This window comes from Ailuropoda melanoleuca, chromosome 1 (genome assembly GCF_002007445.2).
Source record: "Ailuropoda melanoleuca isolate Jingjing chromosome 1, ASM200744v2, whole genome shotgun sequence".
Classification (NCBI taxonomy): Eukaryota; Metazoa; Chordata; class Mammalia; order Carnivora; family Ursidae; genus Ailuropoda; species Ailuropoda melanoleuca.
Genome location: NC_048218.1, coordinates 191,679,976 through 191,703,070, shown reverse-complemented (window position 1 = coordinate 191,703,070; position 23,095 = coordinate 191,679,976). Strand labels below are relative to the sequence as shown.

The window sequence follows — 23,095 nt, the reverse complement described above, 5'->3', positions numbered from 1 at the left end:
AAGTCAACTCCACTAGACCATGGAGTAGCTTCAAACTATACAAACAGAGATGTAACAAGGCCAGCTCTGAGCTTGCAGCATTATAGGAGAAGCAAATATAGAGGGATTGGAAATAAAGTGACCAGTAACAGCCTATGTTCAAAATGTCAAAACAATTTCATTCTGAGACAAAAGGAATCAATCATCAATTAGTCAGTTAATCTGTCAATTCTAAGGCCACAAAAACTAAAACTCAACCATACTATTTAGCCTAAGTCTTTTTGGTACCAGCACTAAATAAACCCTACAGCTACTTACAACCAGCAATACTAATATACACAACTTAAATATACTAAGAATAAGGTAGAAATAGTAACACATCAGTGTCTTTATACCATTCAGCACAAAAAAGCAGGCTTTTTATTTTCTGAGCCCAACTGCAAAATCTCTCCTACTCTAATCCTTAGGGGTAAATCAGACTGTGCTGACTGAATAATCCTCCACAAGATGGCACACTATTTTCATAATTAAATCCGTGTTTCCACTTTGAAACAGTACAGAATACCAATTCTATACACTCACATAGCATGGGCCCAACATTAAACAAAACTTATGTATCAAAAAGAAGAGGTAGGAGAAGAGTTAACAGGATAGTGAAGGGGGTTAACTTAATTCTTAGTTTAATACAGACACCTTGAGAAAAACAAATGAAATGGAAAAAAAGTTTTAAGAAACACAAATTTATATTCAAGATAAAAATGAAACCCTGTCAGGACATTTAATCCAAGAGTTTAACCCTTCTGAAAATGCAGTTAGTAAGACCTTAAACAGACATGAAAATTTTGAAGAGAGGAATGAATTAGAAGGAGAAATCTATTTTACATGTTCTTCAACCTTACCTTCTTTAGCCATTCCCCTGAACTCTGAACTTAGCCCATTATAAACTGGATTCGTCTGCCTCCCTTTTTAAGCAGAACATAAAGCTGTGATTACAAATCTAGAGACCAATCCTTTGGTTGAATTCAATATATATTTTTTGCACACATATTTCAATATACTTTATATTCTTAATTGAGGTTATATTTCCAGAATTCCTTCCTGATAGCTAAATGAAAGAAAAAAGATTCATGTCATAGGTAGCTTAAAGAAATACAGCCAAAAGAACATGTTTGTAATTAACAACTAAAACCCATATTCACCTATTTCCTTCAAAAGGTTTTTTAAGGAATTTAAGGAAAACCTATATATGGCACTGTGGGGGAAAAAAGAAAGGAAGGAAGGAAGAAAGCAAGCAAGCACTTTCATATAATTAGTACAGAACAGTCAAAGGTTCAGATTTCCATAGAAGGGCTCTACCAAGTGACAAGCAACACACCTTTAATTTCTTTTGCAGATACCAGTACTGGGATTTTGCCTGAGTCTTACTACCTATTCTGAGAGAGGAAAAAAGGCTGGCACTATAGGTTCTCAAAATTCAATGAGGGTTACCCACCAAAGAACTTCTTGGTACAATGAACATTTAAATTTTCATCCGAGCAGATTCCCACACTGAAACAAAATAAACATACCTTTTTCTCTCTTTGTATTTGCCTTATTTTACCCAAAGTTGAAGAACTGAAGTGGAGAGGTGCCAAGTATAGGGATCATAGTCAATAAAACTGACATACATATTCAGTAGGACAAAATACTACAATTCTTCTCTACCATGGTATAAATGGTAGAATTCACTTAGGATGGCAGAAAGCTCTGAAATTAAATAGTAAAATGTATGCCATCAGGTACTTTTCTAAATTGTTACTCTACCCTTAGAACTGTAGCAAAATGAAAAGAACTATAAAGTGAAAAAAAAATTAAGGCACCATTATATTTTTAAGAAAACAAAATTCATGAAACACTGGGAAGCAATAATTGTTTTGAAATACAAGCCACTTTAAAGATGAAATGAACTTTATGAAGTTTTATACTAGTAAAGGTTTTATTAACTTTTTGAGTTAAGAGTCCCTTTGATGATCTGAATTCATGGATTCTCTTCCTAGAAAAATGTACATACAAACAAAATTTTGTATATAACTTCACCAGATTAAAAGCCTTTGCTCTGGAAATCCTTAAAATGAATACTTAAAATAATGACTGGGTCTCTCTACTACATTTCACTACTCTGGCATCAATTTTATAAAGATAAAACTTCTGGGTTCTTGAAACTCTACTTGGGGAAAGTCATTCTTTACTACTAACTCTACCTAATCCTTATCAGCAAAATTCTTAATATTTTTTTTTTCTAAAAATCTTGTATTTATGGTTTCCCTTCCTCTTTAAAATATCAGTCAGGACAACACAGATAAAAGATAAAGCAAATATACTGAAATAACACTGATTAATTAAAATGTGGGATTATGGGTGAGTTATTTTTTTCCATCAAGATTGCTTTTCAAGTTGTTTTAAATTATTTTTCAAAAGTTTTAAAATCATTTAAAAATATTTCCACTGTGAGATTCTGTCAAAAACAAAAACCAAAGATTAAAAAGGTCTTTAGACTTACATAAAATTCTCTCATCAAAACCAATCAGTATATACAGTACAGTAATGTTGCACATAAAAATACATATTATGGGGGCGCCTGAGTGGCACAGCAGTTAAGCGTCTGCCTTCGGCTCAGGGCGTGATCCCGGCGTTATGGGATCGAGTCCCACATCAGGCTCTTCTGCTATGGGCCTGCTTCTCCTCTCCCACTCCCCCTGCTGTGTTCCCTCTCTCACTGGCTGTCTCTATCTCTGTCAAATAAATAAAATCTTTAAAAAAAAACATATTATGTAAATGATATATACATTATATATAAAATATATTATTTCATTTACTCTTCCAATAACTTACTATTCCCATTTTTATCATCATTATAACTCATTCATGATCAAATAAAAAGTCAGTGGTAAAGTCAGGATTCAAACCCAGGTATGTCTAACACCCCCTTCTCACAAACTGAACCCTCAACCATTATATTTAGTTGCTATGTCAGTAAGACTGGACTAGAAAAAGTTCTTGCAAAGATTTACAATAAACATAATCTCTTTGAAGATGATTAAGATCAACCTCGTGGTAGCAGTTATAAGAGGGCTCTGGTACACAAATGACACAGTATATGAAAATACCTTGATAACTGATGCTATTAATAGTTTTATAATAGAAATAGAAGGATTTCTAAAGAACAAATCCAAAGATATCCCAAACTCTGCTCTGTACCCAAATTAAATTCAGAAAGCATCAAATGTTGCCTGAAAGAATGTAAAGCTCTATATAACATTTAATTTTTCTACCTTGATTCCAAGGTAATGATTAACTACAGCCTTAAAGAAGCATAGTCTATATACTAGAAAAGAATAAGCAGAATCATCAAAAAATTTAAATGTATTAGAATATAACCAACAACATGGGGTGCCTGGGTGGCTTAGTCAGTTCAAGCATCTGCCTTCAGCTTAGGTCATGATCTCAGGGTCCTGAGATCAAGCCCCATGTTGGGCTCTCTACTCAGAGGTAAGTTGGCTTCTCCATCTCCTTCTGCCCTTCCCCCTGCTTGCACTGTCTCTCTCTCCTCTCAAATAAATAAATAAATAAATAACCCACATGTATATTTATTGGACTCTCAGAAGAAAGGATGCGTAAGACTCTATAGTTGAGTCAAACCTGTATCTGTGGCAGGGAAAGGATTTGGGGAGACAGACCAACATTAGGGGAGCAAGTTCAAATGCCCTGAAACGAACCTCTTCCATACAGAAACTAGTAATACTCCTAAATCAGCTCACAGGTTACTATACAAATTTAGCAGTTAATTTTAAAAGAGATATCATAACTTCTTGTTACTCACAAAACATTTGTGAAGATATATTAATGTCTGGGAGATTATTATCTACATTGTGATCATTTTTATTCTTACTTTAAGATGTGAGTCAACAAAATTATTCCTGAGGCCCTATGAATCAGCATAACACAGTAACAGAACGGAAGAAGTAAAATATTACTTGAATGGATATTGGCACTCCCTGAAGTAAAGTATTCTAAAACCAAATAATAAAGTAAAGTTATACTGAATTCTTGGTATTTGCTTTTCCAGATGGTAACTTAAAACCTACTATAATTTTAGAATTAACCTCTGAATACAATGGTATCTAAGCTATCCCAGGCTGTAGAAACCTAAGGGAAATTTTTGGTAGCAACTTATATAATAAAGTCTAAAAGGTAGAAAAGAAGAATAGGTAAAACAAATTATTTATAGGTTTGTGAACAGTGTTAAGCAATTAGTGGATCTATTAACACTTAAGCTACTTAATTTGATATTCTCTCTCTCAATATTCTCCCATATTATGGCATTAAAATATAAGTGCACTGAAAATCCAGAAATACTCCACAGTTTACTACAACAATCAAACGCATATAAAACCACACACACTCACAGACAGAAATGGCTGCACATTTCTTTTAGGCTACCTAATTTCAACTGTGCAGCAGCCTCCCTTCCCTCATGTGTTACTTCCTCATTTACTTAACATAATAGCTAATGTCTATTTTATTTGTCTAATTGGTTATTACGGCTGATAACATTTCACCTCTGCAATGAATGGAAGAAGTATCTTTGTGCTTATTTTAGAATGTATAATTTTTAAAAGAATTTGCTTTCCACTGCAAATACTCCTCACCTGTTTGAACATCAATAACCATCTGATGGCCCCCTCTCATTCCTGGTCGGTTATCTTCTCCATCACCTGAAGGAGAAACAAATATGTTCTTTAAAAAGAATAACACAGAATAACTGGAAATCCAAAGTAACTGCATTCGTAAGTCTGAAATGAACAGTAAAATTAACACACATTTATTCTTTCAAGTTAAGAACAAGTAAAAAGACTCAAAAGAAATAATATAACTATGTTTATAATAAATACCCTGCTCTTTTTCCCAATGCTCTCAGACTATTAATGCAACAGGAAACTATTTTCAATGTACTTATGACCAGTGCCATAAATCAGCAAGGACGCAGGATATTCCACAAAAACATAAGACAAAAAACTCTGAACTACTGGCATGAAAAAGTGAAGGTGGAAAGCAGCTACAGAATTAGATCTCAGGTCTCTATTCCAAGCATACCTAATTAGGATAATGAGCAGTTTTAAAGTTCATACAACTAAGCCACTGAAAACCAACATGTTACCAAGTTTTGTATTAATTTATATTACCACTTAACTTACCAACTATTTTGAGTACTGACTGAAAAGTAAAAGATTTACTTCCCTTTGATTCCTATTTCCATCATGGAGCTTAACAGGCAGTTTGAAATACAATCAGGGAAACTTAAACTTCTGTAGAACTATTGTTCAACTTGTATTGAATCTTACTGTATACCAAATCTTAATATAAACAAAGATATAACTTCATTTCAATGGTTCATCAGGTTACAGGATTCTAATGCCTGTCTTGATATGAACCAGAAAACCTAAGGTTTCTTTATTACTCCTCTATTAACTGAAATACATTACTTTAGCTAATAATTTTCCATGTTTCAGCTTTCTCCTATATAAAACAGGGACCATCCAAACTTTTACTAATTTCACCAGGGTACTATGAAAAATACTGAAATGTTAGTTCTTATATAGAGAAAATAATCATGCCAAACTGAAGCATTCATCCCATTACTACTGTATTTAAGGACTTCTCATTCAGAAGTTCTACGCAAATTCTTTCTCCTTTCCAGTACAGTTATGTTAAGATTTTGTGACTCGTTATCATTGATGTTTTATCTTTTCCTTCCTTCTTCCCCTCAGTCAGTATTGCCACTTTGAAGAACAGAATTAGACACTAAAATAAATTTATTGCCAATATGTTTGCATTTTATATATTTAACCCATCAGTTTTCAAATACTCAATTACAATCTGTCTGCTACAACATGGGTCTCTCTGACAAAAATTACCTCAAAAATGACTGATAAAGCAAGAGAAATGATGTCTGAATAACAGAAATTATGGACGTTTGTAAGCAATTTTCTCCAGTATATTAATGTTTAACACTATCAGGGGAGAGCTTTCTCCCAATTGAAGAGAATTGCTTAGCAATTTATGAAGACTGTCAGAAAAAAAGCTAAACATCCACAGAACTGCCTTCCTTTAATGCAAGTAATTGCACTAAACAATTGCTATACTTTCCACTATATAATCATCTGGCAAAGCAGTGAGTCAAGATCAAGAAGAGAAGAAATGGATTAATGGAGAAGACCATGCTCTAGATCAGATTTTAAGTTTTGATAAATACCCTGTAAGGTCGACAGCTCAAAGAAGGAAGCACGAGTCCCAGCACTGAAGGCTCCAAACTCACTGTGAGGCTCAATATAAATGCCTATTAACAGTTAACTGTACCAGTATTTATTTTTATTTGGGTTACTACACTAGTTCTCATTTGTATCTGCTTAAAAAGTTCCATAGATTTAGAATGATATGCCCCATTTCTATAAAAGCAGTTTATGAGGTATTCTGTGTAAAAACTGCCCAATCTTCTGTTTTAGTGGTAAGACAAAAAGGTTTAAAAGAAAAGTTTAATGTAGTAAGCTAACTCCACCATCTAGTTAAGGAACCTACGTCTTATGTTAAACACTTGCATTTCTCACACAAAGTACTATAAAACTTGAGCTACCCTGGAAAAAATGAAACTGAGACATTAAAGCAAAACCACTCACAACCTAGAAAATAAGGCTTACCTTTGGTGCTTTTGGGAATGATTTGACTCCATCTTGGCTTATATTCCTGTTGACTGATGTACTGATTGAACAAACCATCTGCAAATACCAAAGAATGAGACTTATACTTTTTATTATAGCAAAAAAGAATAAAAGCCTACATTAAGGGAAATTATTAATATGTCACTAATACCCTAATAATAGCACATTTTCAGAAACTGTGTCACTTCAGTTTTCACTCTATCTCAAATATAAATAGTAAAATATTAGTTGACACAACCATGTAAACAAATTGTTTTAGTGGGAGCTCTTACTAAAGTTACTATGTTTTCTCCATTTTTGTCACGATGAATACAAGAAAACTAGAGCAGAAGATGAGTGCCTCAACAACTTTGGTCTAGGCCCTTACAACCTCAGGAAAAACAAAACTAACTATTTAAAGTGAAAATTCCATTTTTACATGATTTTCTTTGAGTACAAAACCACAGAGATAAAAGTACCGGTATAAGTATAGTTACATATTCACCAAATACTTATGAAATGTTAAAATTCATTCTGTCTTAGTTAAGACAGACTAAAGATGACTTAATTAAAAAAATAACTTTATGAACTAGGCATTATCATCTCCGTTTTACAGATGGTGAAATGTGTGTTTAGAGATACTAAGGAACTTAACCAAAATCATGCAGCTCTTAAGTGGTAGGCAGGGACTCGTGTTTCACTCTGCTTTACTTCTGAACTTATTTCATCAATAAATTCGTAACTTACTTCTTATGAGGAGTTGTTACACTGGCTGCCATAGTGGTTACAGAGATTGAGCTCCCCATATATATTTATTTCATCCCAAATAATTATCAAGCCCTAAGCCCATGCTCCTCAACAAACATTAATTTAAGAATGGTGTAGATCCCAATTCTGGCTAATGCATCCAATGTTTCCTTTGCTTCTAAATAAACACACCAAGAAGACAAATCTACTTTTATTCTTCTGGAAATTTTCCTGTCTGCATGCAATGTACAGCCAATCTGCACAGGTATGAGAATGAAGTCGATTCAATAATGACAAAGCAGAGACAGGAAAAGAAACTGCATCACTGAACTGACCAACCATGAAATCTACCTCTGGACTTGTTATGTCATATAACAACATATACATACTTTTTAAACATGGGTTTTCTATTACATGAATCAGTACAGATTATAATTTACAAAGACAACTTTATTATAAATTCTATCACTTGACTCCGATCTCAATCTGAAAAAAGGTTTTCCCTTTTGCTTCATTTAGTCCCTAACATAAATACTTTTCTGAAGAATTTATAAATAAAACTGTCTGTTCTCCATGACTTACACATTTGCCACAGACTGTGTAATATACAGAGATCTCCCTAATTTCTTTCTTTTCTGGGTAATTATGCAGCTCAACTGAACCACACCCTTTAGCTTACAAGTCTTTTCAGATGGTTTTAACTGAAAACTTCCATCCCATATACTTCTCTAGTTCCTCTTTTTCTTTGCCTTTAGGACTTCATAATTTTTGCAAAAAGAAAGTTCTAATATTCGTCTTTCCTTTGAAAGTTAGCACTCAGACATTAGCATTTATATTTTAATTGTTACAGTAAGGGGAAAAAGTAGATTCACGACTTATTTTTAGTGAGAGTATTTCTATCAAAATCTACTTCCCCGTGGGCTTTTCTGATAATTCTTACCCATCCAGCCTACTCTGACCAATACTCTCCCATTACAAGAACTGGAAAACTTTTTTTCAGATAAAATTAACAGGGGCTCCTGTTAATAATGATGCTATAAAATATGAATCATAAATTTAGAATTCTATAGACACAAAACACAGTAACTGAATTTTACTCAGTTTTGAGAAAGACACATAAAAGTTAATCATTTTAAAAAAGCTTAAACAGAAGACATAATTATTTGATAAAGACAATGATTTTAAAATATATGCATTAATTCTACATAACAGCTAACTGAAGAGAAAGAAGAAAGTAAAAGACAGGAATATACAGAGATGAGTAGAAAACTAAGAAAGACAAGGAAACTACAGACATGAAAAATACAAAGCAAAAATAGAGAAAATTAGAAAAGTCATAAATTTCATATTTTTTTAACAGTAACCAACTGCCATATTACCTACATCTCTTATACTAATTGTAATTAGTTATACAACTTTGATAAGTAAGTTCCTTATCTATAAAACTCGTGTTTAAGAGCAGGACAGGGCCAGAGGTTCCTTCCAAATTCTGGCACACTAAGATTCCACCACTGTTATAACGAATATATTTACTGGAACTATGTGTGTCTGGCCAATTTTACCTTATGTTCATCTTAGGAAAGTCTTCATCTCCTCTTTCTCCTTAAGCCTTATAGCACTATTTGGAACGAGAACTCATAATCCACTGGGGAAAATTCTTTTAAGAGTGATCACATCAACAGTTCTACCCATCCCTGATTTTTCAAGTCCTTCCGAACACTGCAAGTAAAATTAAATTCTCTAATTGTTTCTTCAACCAATCCTTCTACCCCCACTCTTAACTAACCTAAAAAGCTTACAAATACTCTACCCATCAAGACCTTTATGTTGTTTTTCTTTTATCGAACACAACTGTCCTACAAAAATATTGTCAGTAATTTTCAAAGTAAAAAGAACAAACTCCCCAACATTATATAATTTCCATAAAATAATCTGTAAATACACACACAGACACACGGGTGGAAAAAAGTAAAACACTGTCATGCATCAAAAAGCTAAGTGATTTTCTTTGGTTTCCAGGATTAGGATGATTTTTTTATTGGGGGTTTTTTCTTTGTACTTTACTGTTTTCCCAATTTTTCTGCATTGAGTACTACAATTACCAGAAGCCACAAAACAACTAATATATGGAATTATTTTCTAAACCTCAAAAGAACTTTGTAACATAGTTATTGTAACATACTGTGACATAAGCCATTTTCATAGCCTTTATTACCCCTGAAATGTCTATTCTTCACAGATCACTAGACACATCTACATTTCTACAATCAGTGCTTTGTACATTAACATTAGTTGTTTTTAACAAGGACAAAGAGAGACAAATATGTCCAAAGTTTATTTACAGTCAGGCTTGCAGAGGATATTACTCGCAAAATTTAAAATATTAACTACTCCAAATTTAAAATACTAGAAATTATGATGGTCTTATTCTAGGTAGATAAAATTAATCTTCTCCTGAATAATGGACAGTTAATAGCGCAATATCAGATATGTTCAGTATATAATAAAAGCTTAGAATAGAAAAAAAAAAGGCAGGAAATAGGGGGACTTTCCTAGTCACATGGTAGACATTTCCTCTGTGTCATCTTAATGTTAGTAAGTATCTAACATTAAAACAAACTGCGCATAAAACTTCTACTTCCAGGGGCGCCTGGGTGGCGCAGTCGTTAAGCATCTGCCTTTGGCTCAGGGCGTGATCCCGAGTTCTGGGATCGAGCCCTATGTCGGGCTCTTCCTGGGAGTCTGCTTCTTCCTCTCCCACTCCCCCTGCTTGTGTCCCTCTTTCACTGGCTGTCTCTCTCTGTCAAATAAATAAATAAAATCTTTATAAAAAAACAAAAAACAAGAAAAAACTTCTACTTCCAAGAAAGCATATTCCTAGTATACAATGGCACCCTAACAAGGCACATTATTTTGCACAGAGTAGTCAAGCAAACATTTAAAAAAAAATTATTTGAGAAACTTTTAAATTTGTCTCCCTCTCTCCCTAATGAATTCTTTTTGTCTTCACTATTCTTTTTTTTTTTTAAGATTTTATTTATTTATTTGACAGAGATAGAGACAGCCAGCGAGAGAGGGAACACAAGCAGGGGGAGTGGGAGAGGAAGANGAAGAAGCAGGCTCGTAGCAGAGGAGCCTGATGTGGGGCTCAATCCCAGATCGCCGGGATCACGCCCTGAGCCGAAGGCAGACGCTTAACTGCTGTGCCACCCAGGCGCCCCTTGTCTTCACTATTCTAAAAGACAACAATTCTCTTTGATGTCTCCTACTCTTCTATTGTGGAGACTCTTTTGAAACACGAAGAAAATTATTTAAGATACAGCATTATCAAATCTGGAAGTAACTTTCCAAAAAAGATCTTACCAAAAAATACCCCAAACAAACAAACAAAAAAAAACACCTGACTTTTACTGAGTATCAACTGTGTGCAAGACACCACAAAGGTTAAACTAATTTAGTCCTTAAACCTATACTATAATGATTATTAATTAATGCAAAGGTTAAAAAATTAAGGGTCAAAGAAGTTAAATAACATGCCTAAGGACTCCCCCAAAAAAGGTATAGAAAGCTCAAAGTCCAAAATATTTTCAACTCTCCAGACTAACAATAAAGATAGATACATATATATAATGAACTAACGCACATATAATAGATTAGTTTTTTTATTACAATCTAACATAAAACACTGTAACAGACACGGCAAAATTTACCTATTCAACAATACATGAAAATAACCAAGACTTTGGAAAAGAAAACTTGCCATTCCAGATCATTCTACTACATATTAAACAAATCCAGTATTAAAAGAATAAAAAGAAAAAAGTTGAAAAAAATTATTTATGATTTAAAGGAAACAATGTAATCTCTCTCTTAAATGAAGACCTACTCTTACTGTGGCTAAAGTTTATGTTTCATTTCTTCTCTGGAATGCTGGTTTGCCACTACCCTAGATTACTTACTTACTGAAGCATTCCTGTTGGCTGGAAGTGGTTCCTTATAAGCAATGGCTTATTTGGGAAGCTAGCTGTTCTATCAAAAAACAAAAAAAAACCAAACCAAACCAAACACCTCTTCTTTGAAAGATATCATGGCTTAACATAAGACAAAAGCTAGAAATCTATAAATTCCAGCCCTTCCACATCCCTCTCACTCCCAACTATCCAAGCTCTATTATTAGCTTCTTGACATTGATTCATGTTATAATATTAAATCATCTAACCACTCCAAACAAAAAATATTATAACGACTTAAAAAATATGTATTTGCATTTTACAGAGAAACATGATAAATTAAAGACAACTCTCATTTAATCTACTCTAATATGCACTACTGCCTCTTGACAGGGAAACTGGGTTATCAATAAATAGTCCAGATGGATCTGGAGTAGGTTACATGGAATAGCTATATAATCACTTTCAATGAAACAATAACTTTCAATGAAATGACATGCTTTAAGAATCTTCTTTTATGTCTTCAAAAAGAAAATAATGCAAATGCTCATTGAGGCTTTGATAAACAGTAATACTACAGTAATACTATATGCTACAGAAACTTTACTTTTTAAAAAGATTTTATTTATTTTATTTTAGAGAAAGAGAGAGAGAGAGAGTGTGTGTGCAGAGGGAGGGACAGAGGGAGAAGGAGAGATTCTCAAGCAGACCCTGTGCTGAGTGTGGAGCCTGACACAGGGCTTGATCCCAAGACCCTGAGATCATGACCTGAGCTGAAATCAAGAGTCAGCCACTGAACCAACTGAGCCACCCAGGTGCCCTGAAACTTTATTTTTTAACTGAACAAGTTTAATTTCTAGAACTCGAATAGTCATAAGCTTGAAATCCCTTGAAATAATCAATAAAAACGCTGCAAAGATTAAAGCAGGGTAAAGATTTTTTTCAAAATGCATTGCTTTCAGTACCTTGTTTTAATTTAAAAGAATTCCCTTTTAAGATCTAAAAATAAATGAAAAGCTGACACCTCTGCATCCCAAACACTTTCATCACGCTCCCTATATTTCTAATTCTTGAAAGATCTTGCTAATAATAAGCCTTTTGTTTTGGTATTCCTACTTCTAGATATTTTATATGATTCAGCAAAAAAAATGTAGGCTTTCTATTGAAATAATGACATTCTTATCTACAAAAATATGACAACACCCATTCTACTCTTCAGAAAGTCTCAAAAACAAATTAAAAGTGAGGCATTTAAACATTCCTATGAACTACCTAAGTTTAAAAATTACTTCTATGTTTTAAGAGGAAGTCAGGCAGTTGCTAGTATTTCTATTTCTGACAAACATCTAAAGCAGGAAATCAGAAGGGTCTGATAAAAGTAAAACTATGCAAAAGAAATGAAAATGTCATTTAGGAGAAAGCATGCTAAGACAGAGTTGCTAACAATTTTCAAACTATTTAAAGTCTCCAGGTCCAACACCGTCTCATTTTTTTCCCCTATGATTAAGACTGTAATAAACACATTTCATACAGTTCTAACTAGGCACAAGCTGTTCTTGTCTCCAATAGTGAATACCCTCTTAAAAAAGTACATGACAAAAAATGAAACCTAGGAAGTTTTTACCAAGAGGAAAAAAGGAAATGTTCAAACCTCATCTAAGATTTAAAGGGTGAAAAAAAAAAAAGAGCATATATAATAGTACTGAAACCTATACCCCAAGTTCTTTCAAACTAATTTCTCATCAAGACAGAGATGGCAGGGGTACCTGGGTGGCTCAGGTGGTTAAGTGTCCAACTCTTGATTTTGGCTCCAGTTGTGATCTCAGGGTAGTGAGACAGAGCACCCCCCCCAAGGCTGGGTGTGGAGCCTGCTTAAGATTCTTTCTCTCCCTCTGCCCCCCTGCTCGCATGCATGAACACTCTCTTTAAAGAAGAAGGAATACGTGGTAGAAGGGGAGAAGGAGGGGAGAAGGAGGGCAGCAGGAGGAGAAGAAGAAATCCTAAAGGATATATGCTTAAGGCAGAAGAAAAATGATCCTAAATACAAGATCGGGGCACCTGGGTGTCTCAGTCAGTTAAGCATCTGTCTTCAGCTCAGGTCACGATCTCACGGTCCTGGGATCAAGCCTCATGTCAGGCTCCCTGCTCAGCAGGAAGTCTGCTTGTCCCTCTGTCCCTCCCCCACTCGCACTCTCTCTCAAATAAATAAAGTCTTAAAAAAAAAAAAAGATCAAAGATGCAAATATTACTGAAGAACAAAAAAATTAGTAAATACTTGGGTAGAATTACTGAACACTGACTGAATAGTGTAAGAACAGTAATATTTTATAGAGTCTTTGAATGTGGTATCAAAATAAAGGACAATAATAACTTATGAGTTGGAAGGTGACTAGATGGGAGTTGAAAGTCCATTAAGTCCTAATATGGGAAAAGGGAAAAGGCACTGATTAATTTTGTTAAATATGTATACTTGCTGTAATTTCTAGACTAATCATAAAGTCAGATAAACAAAGTATGCTGCTTCCAAACAAGAAGAAAAAAATGAAAAGATTAAAAAGTTTTACGTTAACAACCAAAAGAATAAATAAATAAAGGACGCGACAAAGTATATACAATAAAATGGTAATATTAAACCTGTATATTTACCACTAATTCAATCATGCAAATGAAATAAATGCTCAAATCAAAAGAAGGCAGATTTTTTTGAACTAAATTTATAGGAGATACTTAAGAAAAAAAGAGAAACAGAAAGGTTGAAAATAAAAAGGTAAAAAAAGATACGCTATGCAAATACTTACCAATGAAAGCTTAACGTAAGACAATTTATGCCTTTAAGCAAAAACACTACTAGACTTGGCCACAGCAACTTCTTGCTTGACACATCTCCAAAGGTAAGGGAAACAAAGGCAAAAATGAACTACTGGGACGTCATCAAAAGATTTTTGTGCAGCAAAGGAAACAGTCGACAAAACCGGAAGACAACTGATAAAATGGAAGAAGATATTTGCAAATGTCTTATCAGATAAAGGGCTAGTGTCCAAAATCTATAAAGAACTTACCAAACTCAACACCCAAAAAAACCAATAATCCAATCAAGAAATGGGCAGAAGACATGAACAGACATTTCTCCAAAGAAGCTAGACAAACGGCCAACAAACATATGAAAAAATGCTCAACATCACTCGGCATCAGGGAAATACAAATCAAAACCACAATGAGATACCACCTCACACCACTCAGAATGGCTAAAATTAAAAAGTCAGTAAACAAAAAATGTTGGCGAGGATGTAGAGAAAGGGGAACCCTCTTACACTGTTGGAAGGAACGCAAGCTGGTACAGCCACTCTAAAAAACAGTATGGAGGTTCCTCAAATAGTTGAAAATGGAGCTACCCCATGACCCAGCAATTGCACTACTGTGTATTTACCCCAAAGATACAAATGTGATCCGAAAGGGCACCTTCACACCAATGTTAATAGCAGCAATGTCCACAATAGCACAACAGTCAAACTGTAGAAAGAGCCCAGATGTTCATCGACAGACGAATGGATAAAGAAGATGTAGGGTGTGTGTAGGAATACTACTCAGCCATCAAAAATTTGAAACCCTGCCATCTGCAAGGACATGGATGGAACTAGAGGGTATTATGCTAAGTGAAATAAGTCAATCAGAGAAAGATAATTATCATATGATCTCACTCATATGTAGAATTTAAGAAACAAAACAGAGGATCAAAGGTAAGAGAGGAAAAAATAAAACAAGACGAAATCAGAGAGGGAGACAAACAATAAGAGACTCTTAACTATAGGAAACAAACTGAGGGTTGCTAGAGGGGAGGAGGGTTGAGTGATGGACATTAAGGAGGGCACGTGATGCAATGAACACTGGCTATCATATAAGAGTAATGAATCACTGACCTCTACTTCTGAAACTAATATATTATATGTTAATTAATTGAAAACAAAAAATAAAAATTTTTAAAAATGCTACTAGAGATAAAAGCACATTTCATAATGGTATAAGATTTAATTTAAAATTAAAGAATTTAGGGGTGCCTGGGTGGCTCAGTCATTAAGCATCTGCCTTCAGCTCAGGGTGTGATCCTGACGTTCTGGGATCGAGCCCCACATCAGGCTCCTCTGCTGGGAGCCTGCTTCTTCCTCTCCCACTCCCCCTGCTTGTGTTCCCTCTCTTGCTGGCTATCTCTCTTTGTCAAATAAATAAACAAAATCTTTAAAAAAAAATTAAAGAATTTAAATTATATATACCTAGAAACATGGCTTCAAAATATATAAAGCAAAATTGGAGAAATCCATAAGAGATGGGCAATTCCAAAATCACAGCAGAAAGAGTTAACATATTTTTCTTAGTAGCTGAGAGAATCTGACAGAAAATCACTGTTGATAAAGAAAATTTGTGGAACATCGTTAGCAAACGGAACCAACTGGATATATACAGAAAACTGCCCCAATAAATAAAGAATTCATATTCTGTCCAAGTATGTATGACATGTTTATAAAAATTAAACAAACTAGACCATATAGTAAGTCTCATCGAATTTCAAAGAACTAGAATTCTATAGAATGCGTACTCTGACTACCATGCGTTCATGCCAGAAATAAGTTAACAATTTAAAAAAAAAAGCAATCTGGAATTTGGGTATTTAATTTAGAAATGAAAAACAAAACTACATTTCTATATAACTATGGCTTACAAAAGAGCCATATTATTTCATAATGAAATTGTTGAACTGGACAAAAATGAAAATATTTCATAGCACAACTAAAAAATAAGTAGAGGGGAATTTATATCCTTAAATGTATGTATGGGAAAATAACAAGTCTGGAAATTAATATGCCAAGCATCCATCTTAGTAAGTTACAAAAAGACAGCAACTTAGTTCCAAAGAGAGAAAGAAGACACCTACAGCAACAGTCGAAGACATTACAAATAACAGAAAGAATCAACAAACCAGAAGCTGGTTTCCTCAAAAGACCAATAAACTTAATAAATTTCTGGTGAAAGTGAGAGTGATGGGGGGAAAAAGAATTCATAAATGAGAACTAGAAGGCATGAAAGATATTTCAAGAAATCCTGAAAACATTAAACAAGGGGATATTAGGTATATTTTCATGCCCGTAAGTGTGAAATTTTAAGCGAAACTGACAAATTCCTAGAAAAAGGTAACTTGTTAAAAGCTGAACCAACCAAACAACCCTGAATAGTCTTACAACATTTAATAAGTTGAACTGATAGACAAAAATACTTTCCCCAAGCAATTTCTTTTCTTTTTTTTTAAAGATTTTATTTATTTATTTGACAGAGACAGCCAGCGAGAGAGGGAACACAAGCAGGGGGAGTGAGAGGAAGAAGCAGGCTCCCAGCGGAGGAGCCTGATGTGGGGCTCGATCCCAGAATGCTGGGATCACGCCCTGAGCCGAAGGCAGACGCTCTACAACTGCGCCACCCAGGCGCCCCCTCCCCAAGCAATTTCTAAGCACAAACAGCATAATGACAAATTCTACCAAGCATATGAGAAAGAATTCAAATCTTACACATACACAGATTATAAGAAGAAAAGGTTAACTCCTCAACACATTATGTGAGATCAGTGTAACAATGATACTAAACTTCAAGAGAAAGGTAAGATAAAGAAAAATTACAAGGCCAATCTTACTAATGAAAATATAGCTGGAAGAATTCTAACAAAACATTAAACCATCTAAATCCAAAATAGACCAAAAAATATATGAGAAAGATAGATTTATCTGAGAAATGCAAAGTTAAGTATATCTGAGGTTTAACATTAGAAAATCAATCACTGATTTCAACTAATAGAGTTTAGGAGGGAAAATGTTATCACAAAAGACAGAGGAAAAAGTGGTAAAATTCAATACCCATTTATAACATAAACTCTTAGCAATCTAGGAATCTAATACAGGATCTCCAAAACCCCAGATCAAATAACATACTTCACAAGGAAATGTTGAAAGCATTTGTTTTGAGATCATGAACTATATAGGGATATCCACTATCATTACGTCATCTCACCCTTGTATTAAATATCCTGGCCAAGAGATTAAGCACAAGAGAAGTAAGGCACAGGGCTGGTCCTTATGCATACGTATTTTAAACTGAACAGAAATGAAAACACAACATAGCACAATTTGTGACATACAGCTAGCAGTGTTTATGTCAGCAACTAGATCCCAAGACCTAACACTTTTACTGCCCACCTGCTTGCACTCACTAACCTTTGTCTTACATTTTTCCGTAAGCTGTTCTTTTCTGTTTAGCTCTTAACTCAGGTAAATGAAACCTGAAAGCACCCCTGAAGTGAAGGAGACTGCCCTGACAAGACCTCCAGTAAGCCCAGACCACCCACAGGCCCAGACCACCCAGACCTTTTGAGCTAAACCCCAACCTGCACCTGCACAGAAGGACCATGGAGTGACCTTGGAAGGAACAACTGCCTTTACCTCATTATAATACTAAAATCTCCACCCAAGGAGGAGCCTCAGCTTCATTCACATAACGTACAATATATGTGTAGGCATGTTTCTTTAAGGCACATGTGTCATCTTACGCTCACCTCTACAATGAACACAAGGCTTCCCAATCTAAATACTCATCCCAACCCTAAACAAAAGGAACCCAACTCACCCTCTCTCAGGAAGTCACAGCTTTGGAAGCCATTCCCTGTGATCTCCTTCTTTGCTGTAAATAAAAGTTTGCTTTGTGCAACAACTCAATCTGGTGCAGTTTCTGCCTCACCAAGGAGTGAATTCACGTTGGCTGGGTTACATTTCGAAGATAACTTTAACACCAAATGCTTAGTAAAGAAAGGTCTCAAATTAATGGCCTTAGCTTTCATTTTTAAGAAACTAGAAAGAAGAGCAAATTAAAACTGAACTATGTAGAAAAAAGGAAATAATAAAGTTAGAAATCAATGAAATAGAAGAAAAAGAAACAAAGACAAAGAAACCAGCAATCACCAATTTCAAGAATAAGATATGACATAAAGATGTCATAAAGATGTAACAACTTTATGCCAATAAATTCACCAATTTAGATGAAATGGGAATAGTCCTTAGAAGACACAAACTACCAATGCTTACTCAAGAAGATATACAGAATATGAACAGCCCTATTGCTATTAACAATATTAAATCTGCAGTTAAAAACCTTGCCACAAAGGTAACTCCAACAAGACTCGAGATCTCAATAAAAAAAAAAAAATTCTGAGAGGGAAACAGGCCTGCCACATAATTATCAACCACCATATAAACCACGGAGTGAGAAGAAATAATAAAAGAGGGGAAAGAGAGAAAAGGGAGAGGAGGAAGAAAAGTGGGAAGGAGATAAAGACCTCCAGTTGAAACTTTAGGACCATTGTATTAAACTTTATCCCTCCCTTATCTCACAAAAGCAAACTTGAAAAGAAATAAGATAAACAGTGCAAAGGGAGGTTAGGTTTTCTTTGAATATTTCCTGTTCCTAGATGATTACTTTTGCCCATCATCACTGGATTCTACTCCCCACCCCCACCGGCACTGTCAGGGAAAAAACAGCAGTAACTGGTCCAGGAGTACTGGACCTGTAATGAAATTAAATATAAATGTAGGGGTGTTTCTAACAAATAGGAAGCCTATTAGAGAGACTTTCTCTCAAATATCTCAAATACTTATATTTGAAGAACACACTAAGATACGCTAAACATAATTTTTGTTTCCTCCATTGTAAGATGCTTTCGACTCCCTAGGCTTTCCTATTTAGCAAACAGGAACTTCTTGCCCTTCTCTGCTATGTTTTTAGTGGAGCAGAAGCCAAAAAGCTCTGCAGTGTTTACTTCCTTATTTGTCCAACAAATCATCATCAGTGAAGTCAGCAGCAAACTGAACAACCCTGGAAGGAATGTTTATTAACTAAACACTGTTCCAAGCCAGTTGAGGAGTACAAAAAACATGAGTCGGTTCTAAGTCTCAAGAATAGAGAAACGACCAATTTTCCCTAAAACTTGGGCCCTTCCTACAGCCAGAAAGGTAACTTAAGTCCCTGTAGTAGCAAAGTTGTGCATGATCTTAACAGTTTCTCTTAAACGAGTATATTGATCAAGACGTAGTTTTTATTTTTTTTAATTAATTTATTTTTAAAAAGATTTTATTCATTTATTTGACAGAGAGAGAGCACGAGCAGGGCGAGGGGGCAGGCAGAGGGAGAAGCAGGCTCCCCGCTGAGCAAGAAGCCTGATCTGGGGCTCCATCCCTGGATCCTGGGATCATGATCTGAGCTGAAGGCAGACACTTAACCGACTGAGCCACCCAGGCGCCCCAAAGACACAGTTTTTAAATATAACTGTTTCTAGCCTAGTAGTAGCATAAAGTTGCCAACGGTTTTTGTTGTTCTCGTTGTTATTCACCTTAACAATATATTACATGCCTTAAGATAAAGATTTGAAGCAAAATTAACAAATCATGAAAATACTTGTGACTTCCTCATCTTCAGGTTAAGAAAATATAGATTTCATTCTTGTAAATGGCATACATACATTTATACTTTCATTGATGGCATTTTAATGGTTTGGGAAGCGATTAATAATAATATATATTCTATTTATTTATACTCCAAAGTTTACTCTATTTCAAACATAGTAATCATTTATTTGCAAATATCATTACCAATTAAATAAGCAGTACCAATGTATAAGGCTGAGAGGCAGGTTTGTTATTACAAAGCAGTGGAGCCAGAAACAATTCATTTTAAGTTAATTTAAAATTTATAAATTCAAAGAAGGCAGTAATGGTTCCATTTTCTTCAGTTGTAAAATAGTCAACCTATCTGATAAATGAGCACATAATAATAATGGATGATAACAGAGATACGATTAAAATACATGAAAGCAGAGAATGGAGAAAGTCTAGTTCTTTCTATTAAAAAAATCACCAAATTCCATTCCGTAAGTTTTATACTGAGCACTAAGCTGTTTTTATTCACAATGTTTCTAATACCAAATGTGTGGGGTTTTTCTCACACCAGCTGTTTCTCCAATTTTCTGACACCAACTGGTATCCAACAAGTGAATTCTGAGACTGTCTACCTGAAGTTACCGTCAGATCCTTATAAGTTAAAGGGCTCAGTCCCACAAGACTATCCCCACTTCAGATTTCAACCCCAAGTCCCAGGCCACCTGTACTACTTATTTACTGCCTATAAACCTGAGAATCCCACAACCCCCCCTCAGGTTCAATAATTCACCAGAGTGAGTGAGAGAATGGAGAGAGAGAGAGGTGAGAAAGTGTGTGTGCGTGCACGCATGTTTTCTATGCCCTCTTCAGCACCTCAACGTTTAGGGCTTTTTTTTTTTTTTTGAGCCTCTACTACTTACACATGATTGATTAAAACACTGGCCACTGGTGATTGAACTTAACCTCTGACCCCTCTCCCCTTCCAGGAGGTCAGGGTGGGGGGTGGGGCTCAAAGTTTCAGCCCTCTATACACAGGGTTTGGTCTTTCTAGAAATCTGAAGCTTAGGGACCCCAGCCACCTGTTATCTCAGCATACAAAAAAACACTCTTACCCCTCCACCAAATTCCAAGAGTTTTAGGAAACAAAGACCAAATATTTATTTAAAAAAATTTTTTTTAAGAATTTAATTTATTTATTTGAGAGAGAGCATGCAAGCACGCACAAGCAGGAGCAGGGGGATGAGCAGAGGGAGAAAGAGAGGGAGAAGCCGACTCCCCACTGAGCAGGGAGTCCAAAGGACTCAATCCCAGAATCCTCGGATCACGACCTGAGCCGAAAGCAAGAGCTGGATGTTTGACTGAGCCACCTAGGCGCTCCAATATATTTTTTCCTATTATACCACAGAACCTATTCTGTTCTTTGTTACTGTGGGAGATTATTTTTTAAAAGAATACCATTCTATAAAATAACAGAGATCCTTTTTAAAAATAACAAACCATACTAGACCTTTAATATTCAAATAGACGTCATCCTCCAAAACAATTATCCTTGGAGATTATATCATGTTCTAATATGCACATTTCTTTCAAAACCGATCATAAACCATCCAATAAAACCAGCAATTATGTAGCATCCATATCACACAGATGTTTCCAGTACAAATCTCATTCATTGTAACTATTTACTAATATTTTTTAACGTATCCACTATTCATTATGCCAAATTATGCCATTAAAAATGGTAATTTTCTATCAACAAAAATACATAAAGGAATAGGCCTGCAAAACAGAAGGTAACATTTAAAGCCTTTTTGTAACACTGTTTACTGCTACTCAATGTTAGCATTCATAAACGCAAATGTGTGCTTCCATGGCTTCCCAAGACGGCAATTTAGATTTAGATACGCGAGTTCAAATATGTCTCTTTTTTGCTTTTCCAAGTATCATTATGGATCTATCTTATATAAAAGCAGCACATAATTCAAAAAGCTAACAATCTTTAGAGAGTAAAAAGAGGGGAAAAAAGTAAACTAATAATTGGCATAAGATTATATTCTTTTCAAAAAACTGTTTCTTGTATATATTTGAAATCACCTTAATAAACTAAGTTTGTTTAAACATACCATTTACAGCTTTCTCAATCAATTCTTCACAAGCATCAAAATCACCCTTCAACACCAGTTTATCATGTAGATCTGTTAACATGGGATGTTCCAGGGCAATCTTGGTTTTTTTTTGTAGCGATTCAAAGGCCTCTGTATAGTTGTGTTGTCTGAAGTGTTTTAGGCAAAGGCGAATAGCTTCCTGTTCACGGTACTACTGGAACACAAGAAAAAGTACGAAAGGAAGAGATCTGCTTAGTTATTACTGTAGGCAATAAGTGACAACTAACCTAAAGTCAGTGTTTACTATGTGCTAAAGCATTGTACTACTCATTAGTATCATTATTATTTCCACTTTGAAAGGCAAAACTGAAGCTTAGTCAATTATAGTAACTTGCCAAAAGTCACAAAGGTATATAGCAGAAGGATACAAAAGAAATGAAGATATACAGATATACATATATACATATATATACCCATAGGTATATATTTCATGAAGATGAAAGATATAAAAAGATGAAACTAAACCTAATTTTAGAGCCTGAACTTTTAAAAAAGCAGAGAAACTGTTAATCAAAGACCACTTAAGATTGCAAAGACTGTAACTTCCACAGCGTTTACTCATCACATTACAATGTTGGTACTGAAAGCATAGAAACCATTAAATAATATATGTAAGTTATATTATGCTTTCTGTTCTTGGTTCTTAGTTCAAGTTATTATATGAAAAGCAAACATTATCAAGTGTTCTATGTATTTCAAAAATCACAAACAGGGTTTATGACTCAAAATGACCAGAAAAAGACTACTTAAATTTTATATTTTTCTCTAAGTCTGGGCTACCTCATCTATTACACAGCTATAAAGTAAAAATCTCTTTAACTAGAATCCAAAAAGAAGAATGTTCAATGTACTAACTCTCCCCTATTAGGATGAATGCCAAAAATACAAGCTCAGATAAAAACTTAAAAAAAAAAAAACAAAAACAGTAGCTTCAAGGATATTTTATGAAATTTGTGAACTTTCCACAAATTTCCTAAATAAAAATTAACAAAATTAACTAATGACAAAGCAGCAATGCATGCTAACCAAACAAAAATATGATTTACTTGTACGCA

At 34.7% G+C, this 23,095-nt stretch overlaps 1 protein-coding gene across 4 annotated transcripts in view; it reads right to left on the bottom strand.

The window, feature by feature from the left end:
* Positions 1-23,095, bottom strand: part of MKLN1 (muskelin 1) — a 317,754-nt gene that overhangs the window by 70,594 nt on the left and 224,065 nt on the right. For 3 of the 4 annotated variants that reach the window (XM_011230476.3, XM_034660164.1, XM_002913443.4), the window contains 3 exons: positions 21,999-22,191; positions 6,714-6,791; positions 4,668-4,733 (listed from right to left, as the gene is read on the bottom strand). In XM_011230476.3, coding sequence (XP_011228778.1) covers positions 4,668-4,733; positions 6,714-6,791; positions 21,999-22,191 — 337 coding nt within the window. Of the gene's footprint in view, positions 1-4,667; positions 4,734-6,713; positions 6,792-21,998; positions 22,195-23,095 lie in introns of all 4 variants that reach the window. The other variant, XM_034660178.1, reaches the window with a different exon arrangement.